Here is a 22,500-nt window from a genome sequence, read left to right as displayed (position 1 = left end):
GAAGAAAAGATTATTTGAAAGGCTCCTTGAAGTTATTATTCAGGATTTGTGTGTACTAGAGAAGCTGTGAAACAAGAGCAAGAGACGTCAGAGCAAAGGATCCATGCAGGAGGCCTGGCTGACCTGGTTAGCTGGAGCTGGTTTGATTCCCATGGGAAACCTGCATGTTATAGCACTGCTCACTTCACTACAGTAGCTTCATTAGAAACTCCACCACAATGCTCGTTCTCTCTTTTGTGTGTTTGTATATTTTGTGCATTTGTTTTTTTTATCCACATCACCCACACACACACTTGCTTGAGTTTTTCTTCTATGAAACACTGGTATGAATAATGGAAGCTAGTGAAGTGGAATGAATGCTTTAACACACAGACAGACAACAAAAACAAGCAAGGTGCAAGCCATTTTCTTCTACCGCTCTTCTCCTCTCCCTTTTTCTTTCCTCCTCCACTCCTCTCCTTGCTCTCATCTTCTCATCTGGCCCACCCAGGGATAGAACAGCAGAATGGTGTATTGTTGATTGTTTTTGGAAAAAAAAAAAAAAAAGCCATTAAAGTAGAAAGCTTCGGATGTGGGGATGAAACGGGGGGAATGCAAGACAAAAGAGAGAATGCTATAGCCATGGACTTGAAAGGAGGATGAATCCACATGTGTCTTAGAGCCTTTTCTTCTTCCCTTTATCCTTTATAGCTGCAGTCTCCACTGAACTGCTGCCCACTGAGGCAGGCTGCAGTCCTGATGCCCTAGAGATTGCCTATGGCCATTATTACGAAAGACCCTGTGCACTGCACCACTCTACACACACACACACACACACACACACACACACACACACACACACACACACACACACACTTCTGCATGTAAACCTGCAAGAATGTACACAGCAGTGTTCAAAGTAACATTTTTTCCCCACCGGCCCACTTGGCCAGTAGATCAGAGGTTTGCTGGCCCCTTGTATATTTTCACTGGCCCAGCAGCCTAAAATGAAAATAAGTGTTTGGTTTTTTTTCTGTGATTTTGGTGATTTATTATACATAATATGTACAACAGTGAAGTTCCCTTTAGATTTGGTTGTTTTCCTTTAGTTATTGATATGTAATGTTGATATATTACACACATATGCAAAATATAAAATTAGGCACATATTGGATCAGTAAATGAATGGTGTATAAATGTAGGTTTGTGTGAAGCCAGATAGTATGGAATACAGAGAGAAGAGAAGAGAATTTATGATAATAACATTTCAGCGAGTATGGATGACCTTGATAATAAACTAAATTAAACAAATTAACATGAACAACATCAACAGTAACAATTATATATACACTCAGAGATCTGCAGAAAAACACTAACAGTGAACAGTGAGAGAAAGAACGTAATGGCATTTGTCTGTGTTTACTCTGGGTTAAACCTTAGGTTAGTTACTTTAGTTTTAAACCTATATTAACCGCAGTTAAACAAATAGAAACAGAGCAGCAGCTGTAATCTCTGCACTTTAGGAGAGATTTCTGCAGTAGATGTTGGCAAAGCTGGTAGATGAAGGCTAAACCTCAATAATGTCCTAAAAAAACACTCCTGGTGATTAGCAGCAAGCATTTTTTTGATTTTAACTTAACTGTATATGTTGTTGGTTATAAACCTTGGTGATTAACACTTAAACAGAAAGCTGTGTGTCTCCTGCAGAGGCTTCTGCTGTCAAAGTCACACAGAAGACATGCACATAACTACGCAGTGAGGATGTTAACAAAACATACCACACTGCTGATTTCCACCCAGGAGTATTGTTGCAGAAGAAGAAAAGACCTTCTTTTTTGTCATAGCCTCATAAGTTTCTTCCACATTTTTTGCTTTTTTTTTGAGTACTGGTGTCACACCGTATTTGGTGACCCTTCAGATTCACCGGGAAAGAGGCTAGCAAGCTAAGAGCGCGGCCTTCTCCGCATGTATTTCAGCGAATCACGATGCATTTCATCGCTCATGTCTTGAAAACGATGACATCTCCTAAAACGTGTTCACATTGCAGGCTCAGATTGCCTCGCATAAACTTTCCCTGCATAAACTTTTACTGGCCCTGGGCCATCAGGCCATGGGTAATGTCGAACCCCGCACAGCCTTCTAAACAAATGCTTAACACACAAACATACTCATATATACACACACAGGCACATACATGCAACATTCATTAGGGGTGCTCGGCCCCGCAGGCCCAAAGCTTTCAGTCCCTCCTGTCGGAAGTCTATTCTCTTCTCGACCTGCTGGAAAGCCACATAAACACAATGCCCTAAATAGAATGGAATATAAAGGTGATGGTTTGAAAATATGAGGTAACAGTCTGGTGATGACTGAAGCAGTAACAATCACAGGGAGCTTGCGCTGTTTGATGCCAAATGGTCCCTTGAGGGCGAGGCTCACCGGTCAGCTCCCTACAGAGACACAGTGAACACTTTGCCAATTTACCATCATTCTAGCCTTTGTAATGCAACACAGCACAAACATGCCTTTGTTCACTGACCTTTGAATAATTCAGCTGGAGCAAAATGCTATGACACATTTTTGATCAAAGTGTCACTATCAAGGGGAGGAGGCATTTTCCAGACGCTATGTGTTCCTCTCCACTGAGGATAAAAGCTTCTCTCCTCAACACGATCTCTGACTAACAGTAAGGATAGAGCCACAGAATACAGTAGAAAATCCCTCAGAAATATATGACAATCCATATGTTTGAGTTAAAGAGAGCGCCTGATGCTGAATAAAGCATTACTCTCACATAACTCCTTATCCTGTACGGATTTGACCTCTGCACAGGGTAAAAAATGAAGCCTGTATTATCCGGAAGTTTTCCTTGGAAATCTCCTGTCCCTTCATCCTGTGACGAATGGCTGGAGATTACAGGTTGGTGACCAGGCATACGCATCCACTTCAAAGCTTTGTCTGGAGGAAGCCATTTGTTACCCCCAGGGCATCTATCACAATATAACTTCACCTTCTAAACTATTCATTTGAAGAAGCAGTGGAAACAAAACCATCTGCTGAGTTATGGGCTGTATCTGGACTGTCCATCATCCAACAGCAGTACCTGTTTGACATTGTGTGTGTGTGTGTGTGTGTGTGTGCGTACGTGTGTGCATGTGTATGCATTCGTGTGTGTCCATCATCCTATAGCAATTCCTGTTTGACTTTTCTTGTTGGGGAGATTCATGATTTCGATATCCCTCGGGTGTTTTGTGGAAATTGAAATGTGCTGCTCGAGCCCAGGGGGAATTTCTTTAAGGCTTTAAATGGCAAAATTTTATAGGCAGTGTGAGTGCGTGCGGGTGTATCGGCGTGCATGTGCCCATATTTGTTTTTTTGCGGTCAAAGGGCAGTTTTTATGAGACGACCGTAGTCAAACCCACAGTTGTCTTTTATCTTCTCCCCTGGTCTGATCCTCGTTCCTCTTTGCCTCTCTCTTTTACACCATCCACTGCACTATGATGAATAAAAATGTTGCATGCAGTGTTACCCACAGTAACATGATAAGAGCATTCAAGATTTCTGTGATAGGGCGCTGCCATAGTTACAGTTCAGAGGGTTTCTTGAAGGATTAATGAGATGTGTTTGGTGCTTCTGTTTTGTCAGTTTTTAGACAAGAACATGCTCATCAAGAATGCATCATGTGCCAAATTGAAAAGTAAAATAATAAACATTAGCTGATCAGTTTGGATTCTTATGCAAAAATGTTGAATTCTAAAGAGTCCCAAGGGTGTATGTTGTTTTTCTTGTTTTTTTTTAATTCATTCTGTGTAGGAGGGGTTTGGTTTTCTGTCAGGCTTGTAACAGAGACAAAGAGACAAAGATGTGGTTCTGTGTTTTTCCTACCTAATAAACACGACTGCTACTGCAGATATACCTGCCAGCAGACAGTGGTGGCTGCCATAGGTTTACAACCCTAAACAGCCATCAAGCAGCTTACTATGAGCTTAAATATGCCAACATGATAGAAATGTTAACCTTTCTGGAAAACAGAACTACACAGAACATAATTACAAACATCAGATTGTTACTTTTAGTCACAAGGATAATTGCTCCATAAACAATTTATATGTGTTAATATGTAGAGTGGGCAGCTTGGCTGATGGCTGCAAATTGTGGTTATAAATAAAGTCAAAAAGCCAGTGAGTCAGATGCCCTTTGTATCTTTTTGTACACTATATTTAAATCTTACAAAAGGCTGGATGCCACATCACAGAGACATACTTGCAGTCCTCTACATAAAAGTTTGTCTTTTAAGACAATTCACATGTCAGTGTAAAAAGAGAAATTTAAAATCATGTATCCTTTAGCGAGTAATTATAAAGGCACAGCAGTAATAATCTTAAATTATCACAATTATTACTGACATGGTCCACAAAATACAGCTTGTGCTTTTTGTTGTGCATCAAAGCCTACAGGTTTAAAAGCTGCTTTTTTGGGGTTAGATATTTTTGCTATGTGGGATGTCAAATCTTTGATATTTAATATCACAGAACTGGAGCTCCATCCAGATAAAAACCTGAAAATTCCAAGCTCACCATTTGTTGAGCAGAATCCCAGTTAATTAAAATGATATATGGAACCACACTAACCGTGGGGATAAGATCAGTTACTGTACTGGATTCTGTGCCGTACACAATGCAACGTGTCACTCGTGTCTGATGTGATCTGCCTGGTGCGTGGGAGGGTGTGATATATGGCAGTGTGGGTGTTCATTCTCTGAATACAACCTTTAAGGTACGCCAATACAGTTGAGAGAATTACACATTTTGTTAAGTACAGTACATTGTGCACACTGGATGCATGTGAATCTCCAATATGTACTGGGTGGATTATACATATTGTGTTTTTTTGTGTTGTGGCGCATGCTGTGACCTTTCTTATAGAACAGCTGTGAAGTTAAGTGACAGAGGAGCTGTTAACTAAAATGTCCTGACATTAAAACCACCATGCCACTGTCACCAAGCTCTCTTCCTAATTTACTAACTGCGGATTCTGCTAAGAGCATTACATTCACTTTTTTACATCACAAGTAAGAACTATATTACACTTAAAAAACTCAACTTTGGAACCAAAACCAAGACTAACTTAAGATTTAAAGGTGATATTATTTTTATTATAGTTTTTTATTAACACACACATTTTAGGTGTTTTACTTTCTTTGCCTAAACCTGCTGTAAATTTGTATCAGTTCACTAATGAATCAATAACATCAGTCAACCCATGCTACAGAAAATACTTGTTTTTTTTTCTGTGGCGTGGGTTGACCAGTTGTCTGGCAGATATCCATGTACAATCTGTATCACAATTGCAACATAGTTGAGGCCAACAGTTTAATCACCATCCTAAATTAATACTCATGTTTGGTTAGCATATGCTAGACAGCAAATTACCATAGCAACAGTGAGTCAGGAAAATGGATGCATTTTTGCAGCTCTGTTCAAATACTGATTTTGTTAAGAAAAAAGAGGTTTAACCAAAATGCATAACAAATTTCATATCTTTGTTGTTTTCTTTGGTAAATGGATACACGTGATAATGAAGGCAAGGGTGTAGAAAAGCAGCCTGTTCAAAATATACTGGACACATCATCTGTTATCACTGACTGCACATGGTAAACAAACTCAGTGTGAAATATTTTCCATCACTTTGTGCTTCAGAAACAGTGAAGTATCAGAAAATCATTATCACTCAGACGCATACAGTAGAGAAGAGAATAAATACCACCATACTGTCGTAATTACTAATGTCCTGTGTTCTAAAATAGGGTCTTTATTCAAAGAAACATAGGATAATAGAAAACATAATACTGCAAAATTAAGGAAAGGAAAGGCAACAGAGCAAAAAAAATAAGTAAAAAAAAGATGATAAGGAGAAAAATGATTAGCGATTGTATGTGTAACTTCCTTCATGCCTCACAGTGTTGTGTAACATGGTATATGGTGTTGCACTGACTTCAATATAACCATGTTATACTCAGGGGGAGTTATTGATTGCTAGAGGGTGCAGAGCAGACAGGCTAGTAAGGAAATGTTGTACAAATTCAGTGTATTTAGTATCTGACTTCATGTTCTTTCTGCCCATTCATCTGTCTGTTGATGCATTCGTTATTTATTTATGTGTTTATGTCACATATTTGTTAATTTGTCTGTGTATAAATGCTTGTTCACTAGCTGAAGCCAGGGAAATGGTAAAAGCTACCAGATGGTTTGCTTAGGTGAATGCAGAAGTGTATGACATTACACCAACATTGTGCTGCTCCATTCAACTTGTAGTCACACTTCCCTCAACTCCACACCCATTTTTGATGCAAGAATGTCACAAAAGACACATAACACACTCGTAAATAAGCTGTCATTTTGCTGAGTCAGCCTCACTGGGCTTGATCTACACCAGCATGAAAACAGGGCCCAAAGTGGTGGCAATCATCAGGTGTGGCGCCCTTATGTGTTCACTGTGTGTTTAGCTGGAGGCCATTGGCAGTCAGCAATAAATGTGTGGATCCCCTGAGTCATGATCTTTGCGTATTGCCTCCAGACAATGCCCACATAGTCACCACAACAAAACACAGCTGTTACAAAGAGGAAAAAATTATATTGCATTGTATAAAATTCCCACACCTTCACTCTATAGTCTCATGATTCCATTAAATATGATCAATTATTGACCTCAGTCAGAATAAAGCAACTGCTCAGAGTCCCTACAACATTTAATATCTAACAGTACTGGCATGGTGTGTTGCCTTTGCCTTTTTTAACCAATTTATATCTCTATCTATCTATCTATCTATCTATCTATCTATCTATCTATCTATCTATCTATCTATCTATCTATCTATCTATATATATATATATATATATATATATATATATATATATATATATATATATATATATATATATATATATATATATATAAAACCTAAAGCGTATTATACATACAAGAGTTGATCACTGTTCTGCTGAACAGAAAATTAGAAGAGGCTCTATGGACCAGATTGCCTGGTGCCATTCTCACATGGTCTGGTGATGGTGATTCACCAGATCTGCTTATTTCCAGCATGAAAGCAAAAAATCTGGAAGACGTATTCTCTGACACCACAAACACTGTCCTAGACCATCTTTAGTAAGGATTAAACAAATGTTATGAAGTGTGTGTGTATGTTTCATCAACATGTGTGCCTCTGTACATGTTTTATGGGTGTTCAGCTTATGAGCAGATGATTCTGCATTGGACAGGGTATGTATGCATAATTGTATTAAGGAGTGGAAATCAAATATGCTAGATTAAATGACAAAACAAACAGATGTGTGTCTCCCTGTAATGGGAGAAAACAAGGACGTGGTAGACAGATCTAATAAAGCAGGCAGTATGGTGGCAATAAGCTGAGTTAAGTAAGCTTGATTCCATCTATTAACACTGTTTACCATCTCCTTTATTACCCTGAGATGAATTGCAGCCCTTAGCAAAAGCTGTGCTAAATCAAATAAGATTTAAATACATTTGCTGCTAAATCAAATAAGATTTAAATACATTTGCTTGTATTCATTCAGAGCTATTTTTATGTTGATGATCCTCTTGTAATCAAAATAGTCAACAGTGTATGTCTCGCTCTGAATATGTGTCACAATGTATATTTTCCAGTGTTTTTATCCCAGTGTGTATATGCGTGGATTGATGGCTCCGTGTACAGCCAAGTCATGAGGTGACAAAGAGTGTGTTAAGGTTTTACAGCAATCTGCTCACCGGTGGAATATTGGTTGGATTCCAAGGGCCTGGAGTACATCAAACATACGGCAAAACAGCTGCTGCTGTACGAAAGATAAGCTAAACTCTCCATCATGCCATGTGACAGCTCAGAGAGCCACACTGCACACATCGATCTCCATAGGCTTTTCACTGCATGTCAGACTCTGAATATATCTGCCACTGTGAAAAAGGTAGCCCGAGGGGGGGAAGGAAAATCAGAAGTAGAGAGAAAGACGCGGGTAAGGAAAGGGTTAATAAGGCGGTAGAGTGAATACGAAAAGGCAGGTGAGACAAACTCCTGAATGAGCATAAGTTGAAGGGAGACGTAAAATAGGAAAACAGGAAGGATCTGGCAATTGATCACATGTCCTCCCAGGAGACCTATACCCTAAGGAAATACTATGATCACTGCCATGTGTGTGTGTGTCACAGTAGGTGGCGGCTGTATGAACTATCGCACAGTTTATTTATGACGGCTTCCCGCTGATGGTTACAGAGACAGAGAGCAACCTGCTTACAACTCAGAGCTGTTATGTTCCAACACCACAACAGTCACTCACTTTTCATGCACTTAGAGTACACACAGTGTGTGTGTTTTACTTAGACCAGTAGCTTCAAACCTGGTTTAGGTAAATATTTGGAAAAAGTGCATGCATGTCCATATCACAATTATCCCTCTACATAAAATTGAAAAAAGAAAAAGAAAAACTCTTTTTGTTTTGTAGCATATTCATCACCAGGTACCTCCAATGATCAATTTTGCAATTTTGTACTGTTTATAATAAGTGTCTTTAGCTGAGAGTGTATTCAATGCAGATTTGGATGATTATCTACCTGTAAGAAAGATGAAACCTTATTCATATCACATATTTTAAAGTCAAGACACTAAGAGGGATATTTACTAAGAATTTGTGCCCCATTTTAAGCACTTAAACAGCCAAATGTGCTTCTTTTTATTCGTCTGAAAGACCGTAGTGAAGTTTATGCAGGTAAAATTGGCAGAAAAGTGGCTTCATTGAAAATTGCATGTTTGGTCTCATGCAAAACATGTTGCATGTTGTATTCTTGTTTGGAGGTGCAAAATATAGGAAGAGCGAATGTAAATTTATACAAACAAGCCTGCATTAGAAATTTAAAGTTGATAAAGTTGTTGATAAAGAAAGAACAGTTTACTGTAGTCTAGCGGAGCTCTTGGTTCAGTACCTAAACACAAGAATAAGAGTAGCAATGCAGCAGTCTGCTATTTTTCTCACAATTTAACCTGTTTCCCACAGGTCCCTCCTGCCTGTTTCCATGACTTGTAATGACTCACAGCAGCTTCAGTCCAGTGTGATATGATTGAAGCAGCAAGTAATACATGACTTGTAATACTTAATGAAGTAGGCCATGATATTTACCATGTATAAAAATGTATAAAAATTAAACCAAAAAAAAATTCCACTAATTTTCAAAACTCATTCAATCACTGATTTTTTTTTTTTTAAGCTGACAACATCACAATATATAACTAAAATATCTTCATGTATAGCCTTCCTCAAGTGGTATGAATGCACACTTGCAGATCCAAATGCATCTTCTCTTCAACCAGCAGCATTAACATTTGTAGTCTTGGTAATGATTATTATGAGGAATAATTTGTTTAAAATATCAAACTTCAAGCTTGATGTTGTCTTGAATGCCCTTTTCCAAAAAAACATTACTTTCTCTTCACAGAATTTTCTTTCTTTTAGAATTTTTAGCACTAACTCTTTAATGGACATGAGACATTGGAAAAAGGGGAATCACAGTGTTGGTTTAAAATGCAGTATAGACAAATTTGATCCCATTCAGATGTCAGATTTTTATATATCTTTTAGTGTATCATATCCACTCAGGAGTATTGAGGGCACGTGAGAGGTGGCCATTGTGTAATCGATTGAGAATACTCTGCTCATGGTATGGTAAAATGGGGGAATGAGAGAATGAAATGAAAAGTGTTTTATTCAATTTCAGCTTGCCAGGACTTACCGAACTGTTGTGTCGTGTCGGTTGCTTGGTAACTGTAATACTCGGAGATATAAGTGCAGAGAGTGTAGTGAATAAGACTGTAAGACTGCCACCATTTTTTTTTCTTTGCTGCTCGTATTGTCTCCCTCTCTCTCTCTCTCTCTCTCTCTATATATATATATATATATATATATATATATATATATATATATATATATATATATTTATATATATATATATTTGTATATATGACAAACACTATATACAGCCATTGTTACAAATAAGATATAATGTGTTTTTTTCTGTCTTCCGTCTTTTTATTCCTGTGGGTAGTGACTGTGAGAGATCACAGAGCCACAGTTGTGACAGGGAAGTCATACCTTGACAGCAGGGATGAAAGGCAGGAATAGAGCAGGGTCAGACTGCTGGGTGAATATTTCACAGTCATCAGTCTTGTGACATTCGCTGCCCTGTTTCTCTGTTGGCCCCTCTCCCTCTTGACCAGTGACACAGCAGCAAGGTGTGAGGCTGCCTGCATGTGTTCATGTGTAAGAGAGAAATAGTTAAGGTTTGTACTCACAATAATTTGTGTCATATATGATTGATTTCGCCTTCCTCTCTCATTTGCCCCCTGTGGTGTGCCACTAAATGTGCTGTGATGCTGAGAACCAAGAATGTGCAAATTAAGTTTGAAAATTCATGACAAATCACAGGAAATGATCAGTTTATTTTTTTCACTTTCTCACGTCCTCGCTATCTTGCATCTTAGCAGGCTATGATGGCCCTAACAAAACATAATCATATCCATCAGCTACTGAAAATTGGCTATCAGGATTTGATGAGCACTCCGATATAAATAAAACAATATCTATGCAAGAGTTGAAAGAGTTGCTGACTGTCGAGCAGCCGGTTTGTATCTCGAGGGTGTTTTCAGGATTACTTTTCACTCCTTCTCTGACTATGAATTTAAACCTCTTTACAATATGTTGATCAGCAATTACGGAAATTTTGTATATCTGTTGTGTACAGGGAGAGTGATTTATAAATCTGTAATCGAAAAGAAAGCACAACATTTTTTTAGAACTTCCAGACTCTGCACCTGCGGTTAGATTTTCTGTTCTTCCTCTCTCATTCTTTTTTCAGGCGCTGTCTCTTAGAGGTTTTCAGGCTCACTGGAGGCATTCCAATAGATCCATCAATTTGGCAAAGCAGTGTGTGTGAAGCATAAGAGTCATTCCCTCGGGATACACACGCAAAATACACAGACACACACGCACACTAATAGACAATCTATGTTGTTTATTTTGCTCCCCTCTGTGTTTTTACCAGCAGGATGTCTCAGAGGTGATGCTTATGTTGTTGGTTAGGTCCTCTGTGTTGTGGCTCCCTTTGTTTTTTGTACATGGCTATAAGGGCCTATATGGATTTTACCAAGCTGCTTATTGAACCCTCTCATATCATGGCATATTCTCTGCTAGATGACAATCTAGTCTGCGCTTCTCCTAACTGATTACAGTGCTGTCAGTCACAACCTAATATGGTCCTGCGCCAGTGTTTGCATGCATGACAAATCATCATTTCCTCTATGTCCACACAAAACAAAAGCCATAAAGGCATCAACTAAAAACATGATCTTTTACTGTAAAATGTCTGCAATTTCCACTAGACATCAAATGAAGCAAAACCTTCACTAATCAACAGCGTGATATCTACAGTATGTCCATTTCCTTATGGGTCTCGCGAGCTCGTTAGAAAACAGCAAGCTTCCTTGCATGATCCAGATGATGTGACACGACTAATTAAAAGGTGCCACACTGTAAGGTCTCAATTTGCTGATGAGCTAAATCAGGACACTCTCTTTCAGGGTTGAACGATCGGGGGGTTTCAGCACTCAGCTGCAGCACTCGTGATTGACATCCAAGATAAAGACGATGTTGTTTCTGCACATAAGCGACAGATAGAGGCGCGCTGTTCTTCCCACAGTTATCTAATCATTTGCTCTGTCTTCTTTCTTTGTCCTTTTTTCTTCTCTCTGTTTTCTGGCGTCTGCCTCTCTTGCTGTCCATCCAACCCCTCTTCTCTACTTGGGGACTCCAGTGATGGCTTCAAAAGGCAAAGGTCGAGGTGAGTGGTGGCTGTGTCTTCCTGCCGTACCGCTAACTTAGCCTCACTAAACTAACATCAAAAAGTGAAATCAAATCTATATTTTTTTTTTTATTTTAAAACATAATCGATTGATGTTTTAGGTTATTTCCTATATTGTACTCTTGTGCTTGCTTTTTTGTTGTTGTGTGCTCAATTCCTGAGCAGTTATATTATTGTAATATTTTGATGTAAGGCAGTTTTTAAAGGGCTAGAGAGTTTTGTGTTTTTAAGATTTTTGTCATACAGCAATTTTGGTATTTTATATTAATCTCTCATATAGGCTGTTTTGTATAACGGGAATTTTGTGTGTTGTAGCAAAGACACTAAACTAAACTACTTATAGTTTATTTATGACTACCCAAAGAAAACATGACTGTGACAAAATGGTTTGCTTGGGATCAGAATGTGTTTTCTTGTTTTAAAATAGCACTTCTACAACATAATACGCATTTTAGTGTCAATATTTATAGATGTTTTTTCTATTATATTTGCTCCTGAATTATTCAACCTCATAAACTCTGAAGGAGATACTCCAAGGTCATAAGATTAATAAGGGAGTATTTCACTGTGTGATACTGCCCTTTACCATTTCCATAAAATTGGAAAGGTGGCAGTAAATTACAGTGATCAAAAACTTCTCCATCATTCTCTGCATCTGTTAGATGGCAGTGAGAAAGGATTATAGATCAGAGTGAGTCAGAGTGTCGAGAAAGAGGCAGAGTGTTTATGTGAGAGGAGATAAGCTGATTTCATTCAGCTGTGTGCTTCAGTAAATATCGCCTCTCAAAACTAAGAATTTAGTCAACCACAACTATAACTATAATCTCCTCCTGTAAAGTAACCATCTTTGGCTAATGATCATACAATCAGAGGTCTTGAATATAGTCAATTTCAGAGCAAAGAGATGGTAATAAGCCAAATGACAGGACAGGCATCAATACGGGGAAACATACCAAGCAGACCAGGCTATACAAATAGAATCGACTTTTTTTTCCTTTTTTTTTTTTTGAGTAATTCCATATGTGTGTTTTCCTTAAACAATCAGATCTGAGTCAAACTTGAAAATAAAGGTGAATCGAGAAAAGGCCATGAGAATATGTGCCAAAGTTAAAGATTATCATGGGTCCAAAATGTTGGACTTGATCTAAAACAGAACCATGAAAAACCCAAAAATTATTTTCAGAAAAATGAGACTTGATCCAAAGGGGACTCGAGACACAGCCAAACCCAAGCCGAATAGACCAGATGATAATTTGAACAGACATTAATAGAGGCAGAACATCAACACTGGCAGCAGCTTGATGCTCTATCAATTAACGTATCAATAATAACAACAATGTCTTAAAAATGGATGTAAAGTCATGGAAATTACTCCCAAAAAATATTTTTTTACATGCTTCAAATCTAATTTGTAGAAAAAATAGAAAGTATTTTAATCCACTGCACCAACAACACAGACAGAAGATAATCATTTTCTGCAATGACTAGGATTTACCACATGATCAGAGCTGTTATGTACTGTATGTGCTGATCAGCTAGAATCCACTTGGATATTAGATATATCAACACAAAGACCTATGGCAGTAAAATGAGATTAACCCAGGTCTCAGTTCTTCAGGACTGAGTGGACTTGTGTAGATCTCCAGCCCAAATGTGAATGTGTTTACATGGAGACGTTATATTACTCAAATAGACACAATAATAGCCAGTTAAAACAGCTCATGTAAACACCTTGATTAGAATCAACTTGCCAATCTAGGGGAAAAAAAGAATCTAACCTGGCCGACAAAAATTTGCGGTTGAAATTACCTTTCCCAAATACTTTCTGTTTTTAGAAAATGTATACTCTGCAAATGCTCATCCAGTGGAGTCAAACATATTCCCCCTGGAAATACTCTCTATATTGTTTGTGATTGATGAGCGCTCTCCACCACTTTCTCATGTTATACGTCTTTCCCAGGGGAACCCTATTTGAATAAGTGACGTTTACTCGGGAGAGACCGACTCATAATGGCTAGTCAGCCTTCTGTTTAATAACAGCAAACTGTCTGTTCTGATAAAACTGCTGCTTTTGTACAATCGCACAACAATACACCAATCATACTGCAATTCCAAATGGGTACGTCCTCTTCAAAAGTTTGCCTGTTGTGAAGTGATAGATCTGGTATATTGCTCATGTCAAAACCCTTCCCTTTCTTTACAATACTGTCTCCCTTCTCCCCTCCTCCTCCTCATCATCATCATTCTCAGCAGCAGCTCTGGTAGTAACAGCACCGACACTGCATGTTTTCCCTCTACACTTCACTACGCAGAATTTTCTTGTTTTCCTGCTGCGTCTGAATGCGTAATTAATTTAGACCATGTCTCTCCGGGCCAACATCCAACTCTGTGTGGTTGAACGCAACTGTAAGATCTCCCATCTCATTCACAGTTGAACCCATCCCTCTCTTCAAAGGCCACCCTAACCTGGCTATCATCCTTTTCTATCTCACTGTGACAGTATAGGAAATCCATTGCACTCTTAATAGGGGAACAGAGGATGTGTAGATCAGAGTCAAGCACATGTCTCCGTCTTGCCTCTCTCACCCTTATAATGAGGCTATTGGTAGGAAAACATAACAAGCAAGATAAGATTCATGCTGATCAGTGGGCAGATAAAGGCTCAGTTCACCTCCAAGCACCAGTTCATCCGCGTGCGTGTGCGTGTGTGTGTGTGTGTGTGTGTGTGTGTGTGAGAGAGAGAGAGAGAGAGAGAGAGAGAGAGATATGTATGTGCTTGAGGCTACCTTCCGCATGTATTCATTTGCAATTGCACATATTGTACAGCCAATTACTGTATACACCACCAAAGATGAATTCTCCTGTCGCTTCGTTGGCTGGTGGAAGATTAAATCAGAGTTATTTTTAGAAAATGTGACAACATAATGGCGTCACTGTCAGGGATGCAAAATGACCATGAACATGTGTCTTTGAAATTGCTCTGAATCTATGCAGTCACCATGTATTACAAACTGAAGATTGCACTAAAAAGAAAACATTTCAAACCAATGGTAATCTGGGGATTAGACTATAATATTTCTCTGGAGTAAAAGTAAGTAAGTAAAGTAAAAGGAGTGTAAAGGGATGGCGTGCCATTTGAAAAACATAGTCCACACTTGTATCACTTTCAGCTGTCATACAAGTTATGAGAGTTTCCTCACATCTTGTACTCAAATGTAATCATGCCGGGTTAGACCAGCCTGAGCTTAGCTTTGAGACGAGATCTTCAGTGTCAACCCTGCAACTACGGGCCCTTCCTATAAGTTGCGGTTTTAAAAGGGAAGCAGCAAAGTAAGTCTGTCACACGAGCCGAATGATAAGAGCTGTTTTTAAAACTAGCACTTTCTGCTCACTGAGTCTTGCAGATATCCCCTGAGGCAAGAAGCATTTCCCAAGATCACTCTTAAATGAACAGTATCTGTCAACACATCACCACACATTAGAAAATCACACTGTGTCATGTTGATTTGGGGAATTTGGGAGTTTTTGGTGGCAGCAGCGATTAGTCTGATTTCCCTCATGAATGCCACCCTTGCCTGCGATCATTCTGCTCTCACCGCATAAGAAATGAATTACTTCCTGTCATAAAAAAAAGGAGTCAAGCGCATTTCTCTTCCACATCAGTTTGAGAAAATTTGAAAATTTCAATAGCCACAATAAATCCGATTTCCCTGACCTAATGCTTTTATGACATTTAAATTGTAAAACCTACTAAGCCAGCAAGAGAGGATGAGTAATAATACTGATTTGCCATTGCTTGGCCTTATATTTGAAGAGGGACTAGAGTGAAATATTTGAGGATAGAAACACTGTACGTAGCCAGATCCTTCCTTTCTTTGTCCTTGTAGTGCTGAAAATAGAACAGATGAGACTGCGTTTTGGCTATTTCTTAAAAAGGCTGAACTGAAAATAACATTGAGTGTATTGTTCAATTTCAGCCAGCACTTCTCATCGGTAACACACAAAATATCCTCGCCTTAACTACATATAACATACACAAATACACAGGGAACTGTGCTTGTGCATAAATCAGGGCAGCATAATTTAAATGCCTGTTTCCCACATGTCTACTTAGCATCTCAGATAATGCAACTGTGTGAGCAGCAAGTCTCCTTTGGCTACAGGGAAGTGTTTAAGATATTGTTCTTTTATTATGGTACTTGCCTCCATTGTTTACTCCACTCCTTCTTTCTTTACATTTATCTGTCAAAATATGTACTTCTGTACCTTACCTCGCTTTTGCTCTCAGCTTCTGCTGCTCGCTTTTGCCAGCTGGAAGAAAGCACTGTATGAAGTATTTATGAAGGCCAGGTTTACCTCTGTCATAAAACCATGAGATGTCTGCCCTTGGCTCAGAAAGGATAGTGAGATCCCGGCCACTCTGGACAGAGATGGCTTGAACTTAAGCAGCTTACACACAGAGAATGGGCAGAGGTTTATATCTCTGCCCTTTAAATGGATGTGGCTGAATCAAGGGCAGCAATACTGGGCAAATGATATTGATGTCTTGAAGTGAAGCTGGTCACCAAATTGAAATTAGACTTGTTTGTTTTTATAAACGATGATAGGATCGGCTCCTGAAAAGCAACATTACACAGAAGTTCAGCTGTGGCAGTTTTTCCTCAGCAACAAAAGAAAGAGAGAAACTGCTGTGGCATGTTTGTAACTTGTCCAGGGCTTTGTACACACAAGAGGGTGCTAACATAGGAGACATTCTTTCTGGATGTTTTGTCACTACCTTGACAACGTCTGTCAAAACCTTTCACACCCCAGATGCTACTGGAGACAGTAAACCCCTCTTCTACCCCCCTCCCTCCCCCCAATGTCAAAAACAGGCCAAAACAGACTTCACTCTCCCCCGGGTAGCTCGTGGTGCTTACCGCACTGTCCTCTCTCTCTGTCGCCACATGTCACGCATAAACAACACCTAATAGAACCTCGGAGAAGTAGGTGATATTTTGTTGATCTGACTACAGAGGTTGAGTTGGACGTCAAGTTTGTGATGACGGCACCAACAGCTGCCCAGTCTAATTATTGTATGTAAATGACAACAGCACTGCCATACTCAGCCTCTCTGGTGCAGGATAATTAATTTCCAGCCTGTCCTCACAAGAAAAACGACAGTATAGGTCTAAAGTTCAGGCTGGCAAAAATCACCTATAGTTAGGTTTACGTCATCTAGCATCCAAAGTAATTATGACCTGAAGTGACGCGGTTCAAATGACGTCAGTATAAGGTGACTTGATGAGATGATTTTGCCTTATTAGAAGGAGGTGGATTGGGCAGATGGCTAGTTAGATTTACTGTTGCCATGACGATGAACGTTGCATAATTTTAAGGAAGTATAAATCACATTTCAAGTGACCATTTTAACCCAAACCATGATCTTTCCCTAATCCTAACCAAGTGGTTTTTGTACCTAAACCTAACTAGACCTTAATCACAGTGTTGTCACACCATAAAACATAGTTATTGTTTAAGATTTTGTAACTGGAGTGCATTGCTACAGCCGCTAGATGGCACAGACATAACTATAGGTCGTTTTTTGCCGGCTGAATTTTAGACCTATACTGTTGTTTAATTATGAGGATGTGTGTTGTTAATATCATATCTCCAGATCAAAGACTGTCAGACTGTCCCGAGGTGGTTGTACACCAGCGCTGAATACAAAGGTAGCTCCACCCTCTGCAGTGGTTGTATTCAATTTGCTCACAGCAGGAATCTTATCACTGTCAAAAAAAAGCAAATTTAGATTTGAAGCATGCACACACACACACACACACACACACACACACACACACACACACACACCAAGAATTTATTTGAATTTTTCATGGGCAAATGCATATATCTTTAAATTTATGGAAGATGAATTGAGAGTATTTTTCACTTAGTGCAGCGTGACGGCAATGAAGGCACCGTATTTGTAAATGCGACCCCTTTCCAAACAAAGCTGCTCTAAATGCATTTTATTATATTTTTATTCCTTCAATGCAAAATATTCTGACTTGCAGAAGACTAACGTATGACAGTTGGCTTGCACAAACATGGGGGTCTGGCTGCTTGCGTTGTGTTTGTGTTGTTAAGCCAGACTTCACTTTCTCCTCTGATTTCAAGAGGTTTAAAAGATAAATTATATACAGTGCTGTAACCCTTCCAGTGCTTTCTTGTTTAAAAAGACAGATGTATAGCTTTTTCACACCGGCGACACAGGAAAGCACAATTTAATTTCAATGCGAATACGGGAGGCTCATTTTTCATGCCAGGTGTAATAGTGTTATGAAATGTTGATAAATCACATTTGAGATGGGATGTGGATTTGGCATGCATGTTGATAGAAGGCTTAAAAAAAAAGGTCACATTGAAAGAGAAAGAAACTAAGATTGTGTGTATGACGTGTTACTGAGAAAAAAGGAAGGGAGGTTTTTGTGAAAATTGTCAAAGAGGGAGAAAGAGTCCCAGAGCGAGGGCAGGGAGTTGTGATGCACTTCTCTGATATGTTAGCTTCCGTTCCAGGAAGTTACTAACATTTCCTGTTCCATATTATCAGCTAGAATTGGTTCTTGTACAAAGAAATCTTCCCTGCCTGGAAATTAAAGTACATGCAGTTTTCCCTGTTGCATTTTGCTGATGCTCTAAACCAGTTTGCTGTTGTTGCTCAAGGATGCTCAAGGATACATGGCTGATTGATGAATTCACACCATCCGATGAGATGATCAAAACTCTTGACCTTGTACCGTCTCTCCAATCACTAGGCCACCCTGCTTCTCAACACTCTCTGAATTACTCACTCTGAGAAGCTTGTGTATCCAGCTATATAACCAACTGTGTAACCTTACATAGGCTAACTGTCAGGGTGAAACTGTTGCATCCTATGTAATCTTCTGTATCTCATTCATGATCTTCTGAGTTGAGGATGCATTTTGAACAGTAAGCCACTTGAGCTCATGCTTTACCATGTCAGAGTATCTAAGGTAGTGCTGTGCTGTGCAGTGTTGCCTGCTGTATGTGGTTTGAAGTGCACATTTTTAACACACCATTATAATGATAAAAACAACAGTATGTGTTCATTTTTTTACTTTCAATTTTTAATAAAGTAACACTGATAATTAAATATTGCTCACAGTTGGCAGGCGTATTCTGGTTTAACTCTGACCTACTGTACTCACCGTAGTTGTGCATGCACACAGTTATTTCCTGTGCAATGACAGATTATTACTGACATCACTGGTGTGCTTTTTTTGGTTTTTGGCTTGTTTACAACCTGTCTCATCATCTGAGTGCTGTTTCTTGCTTTGTTGTTGCGACATCACCGTGTTCCCAGATCTCAAAAATCACTTCGGTGTTTTCATAATTGATAGAAACTTCAAAACTAAGATGAACCATGATGTACAAACATTTAAATTTATATTTACAGTGATATAATCCAAAAGTCTACATTCATCTGGTATGTTCGACTTGCTTAAAAGGTAACTCAGCTAATGAAAACGGTGGACTGCCTCTGTCCATTTTTTTAATCCTGTATTCCCTGCCATACATCATAGCTCTACAGCTCAGTTGAGCTCCAGTCCTGGTATAAAGGTCAGTAGCTCCAGGCTGTCCGTCTGTCTGCCTGCATCTCTCTCCTTTTCCCTGCTTCTTGAATGCCTAAATAAAAAAGGTTAGTAGACTGAGCTGCTCTTGCTTGAAAGGTCATGTCGGAGAGCAGACAGGAAGCATCCGTGATACTCTTATCAGTATTATTTGTCCGGTAGTTTGCTTTGGCAACAGGTACTGTAGGTTTGAATGTGTCCTGTGAATATCTCTACTGGGTGCTCAGGCATGTACTTTTGGAAGTGATAGTTGGTCTTTTGAGGAAAAAATTGGATGCAATGCGTGGTGGGAGGCACAAGTCCAAATGATTGTCGGGAAGCTCTGTGGCCAGCTTTGATTATTCGCCAGTGCATACGCCTACTTCTAGGTGGAGGGAGGGAATGGGGGGTATTGAGTGGGTCCCATTAAAACTTAAGATTCAGCTCATCTAGGGAGACAGCTGTGTGGAGGGTAAAGCATGGGAATGTGCTCTGGTTTAGTGTCTCTAGAGGAAATAATGTGTTGCTATTTGTTTTGAGACAGCTGCAATCATCCCAAAAGAATCAGGTCTTGCATTGCTCCATATGCCATTTATGGTTACATATATATTATCCAGTTCAAGCTAAATAAAGCAAAACTAATTTCATTATGTCTCTATTTTGTAATGTCATGTAGATGAGGAAGTTGTTGACCTGGTTTAGTCTAGGCATGTCAGTCAAAGTGGAGGGCAATTAAACTGACCCCACTCTCCATGAGAGTCAGAACACAATTGAGCACGAGAATGGAGGTTAGATCAAGATAAACTTGAAAGTCTAGGGAGCACTGGGAGACACAGAGTATATGAAAATGAGAGACAAAGAAAAGACAAAGAAAGGAAATGCCACCCTTCAGGGATCAACTAGTGGAGGAGACGCGACACAGAGAGAGAGAGGGATATAGAGAAAGAAGGGGACTGAGTGGAATTGATGTGAACTGGAAAAGATAGAGCAAGAAACTGAAAGTAGGAAAAAGCGTGGAGTTGAAGTGAGGGAAGGACCTAAATTTAGACATGGAAATCAGGGGAGAGCAGCTGCCTCCTTCCCTCAGGAGATACATTTAAATCAGGTCTGGGTGGCCAGAGGGGAGAATGGAGGAACCTACTCCACTGGCCAATTAGGCGCACAGAGCACTGCACTGTGCTAATATAACCATCATTGTGGCCCCTTTGGCCCTTTCAGTCCCACTGGACGTGTAGCACGAGACACTGACGCAGGGCTTACTGTAGGAGGAGGGATCCCCGGACTATTGTAACTTTATGTAGACACTAGTACCAAGAGAGAGGAGGAGAGGAGAGGAGAGCAACAACAAGAAAGGCACAGATGAACATATCTACAATATAGTATGTCCTATATGTCTTTACACATATTTATATCTTGTAGCTTAGTTACAATGGTACTGTGTTGTATTCCTGTTTCATAGTCTTCAGTTTTGGAAGCACCCCTTTTTCCCGAGATGGATGCGAAGCTCTTTGTCACAACCATTAAATCACGCAAACATCATGTTTTCTTCTTTGTCAAAATCAGATCATTTAGAGAACAAACTAGCAGACTATATTTTCAGGGATAAGTACAGACTTGACAATACAGTTTCAAGCGGGCATATTCCCTGAGTGTCTCCATCTTCAATGACATTTTGCAGTAATGAACTAAAATTATACACTATGTCATATTGTGCAGAACCTTGCTCTAAAATCACCAATGTTACCATTCACTTTGCTGGTTAACTATTGACTTCCCTTTGTGGCCAGCACAGAGGAAATAAAATGTATCACACTGAGCTGTATGTCACCCAACTGCGTTAGTAATAAAAATGAGAAAAAGTAAGTGATTTAAAGAGAGAAAGTAATAAAGAGAGCAAGGGCAGGCGCAGGAGAACGGTAAATCGTTGGCAGATCATGCCTCATGCAAAACTTTCATGAATAAAACATATTTCTAGCCTCCCATAGCTCAGATCCATTTTTCCTCCGTTTCCCTCCTCTCCCCTCTCTATCTCTGGCACGCATGATTAACCTCGGGAGGCCTTAATCAACACTGGAAATGACCCGTGCTCCTTGACTTACCTCTCTCTACCTCTCCTTCCTTCCTTCACCTCATTCTCTCTCCTCTCAGCACATCGTTCACCACAGGTCTGTCAGTGATGGGGTTTGCTTCACCTGCTAACCCTGTAGACAAGCGCTATTTGAGGGTTGTTTATCTTACCTGTGCAAATCATTAACTGATGTAAGGAAAACACAAAACTGCCTGCTGATATTTACACAGGGAATGTGATCTAATACAGTATCAGCGTTTTGGATGGAAGGGTATCAAACAGAATCACACAGAAATTGAAGTTGCAGCATTTAAAAACTTCTAAATATTTCTGATTTCTTTTCTTTCCTTATATATGTTTTTTTCAATTTTTTATTATCCTTTCCTGGGGGTATGGTGGTTTAAGACGGGAAAGTTAGCTGGGGATGAATAATCTTTTTTACCTAAGCCTTTATTCACACAGTCTTTAAACCTGTCCTCTGGGGATGGGGACAGGGATAGATTTATGGTTATTATTATTTACTTGCTTACTTGCTCCCTCAGCCTCCCTAACACACACACACACACACACACACACACACACACACACACACACACAAAAGCATGCACACACACACTCAACAGTGCACACCGTCACACAAAAGCATACGGACGCATGCACAGTAGTGTGAGCTGTCCGTGGTTCTGAAAAACTGACAGGCAGCTACTATATGGATAGAGCTGGATGCAAAATTGACCCTCTCCATGGTGCTGAAAACTAACTTAACTCAGCTCTGAGGTCACACCAAATTACATAACTCTGTTTGTCTTTCTGTATTTTCTCATTGGATTCGGGCATTGGGCACACCAACATCCACACATGTACACAGGTCCACAGGGAACAGTTTTTAATTGGTGTTCCCTGTGTAGCTGAGGTTTCAGGGTTGGT

General features: G+C 39.5%; 1 protein-coding gene across 4 annotated transcripts in view; it reads left to right on the top strand.

The window, feature by feature from the left end:
• The window catches only part of cadm2a (cell adhesion molecule 2a), a 231,541-nt gene that overhangs the window by 148,172 nt on the left and 60,869 nt on the right, over positions 1-22,500 (top strand). For 3 of the 4 annotated variants that reach the window (XM_044371096.1, XM_044371094.1, XM_044371097.1), the window contains exon 2: positions 11,848-11,874. The exons of the other annotated variant lie outside the window; for it this stretch is intronic. In XM_044371096.1, the coding sequence (XP_044227031.1) occupies positions 11,848-11,874 (27 nt within the window). The remainder of the gene's footprint in view (positions 1-11,847; positions 11,875-22,500) is intronic. 4 annotated transcript variants of the gene reach the window in all.

This window comes from Thunnus albacares, chromosome 13, assembly GCF_914725855.1.
Source record: "Thunnus albacares chromosome 13, fThuAlb1.1, whole genome shotgun sequence".
Classification (NCBI taxonomy): domain Eukaryota; kingdom Metazoa; phylum Chordata; class Actinopteri; order Scombriformes; family Scombridae; genus Thunnus; species Thunnus albacares.
This window is presented reverse-complemented; position numbering and strand designations above follow the sequence as displayed.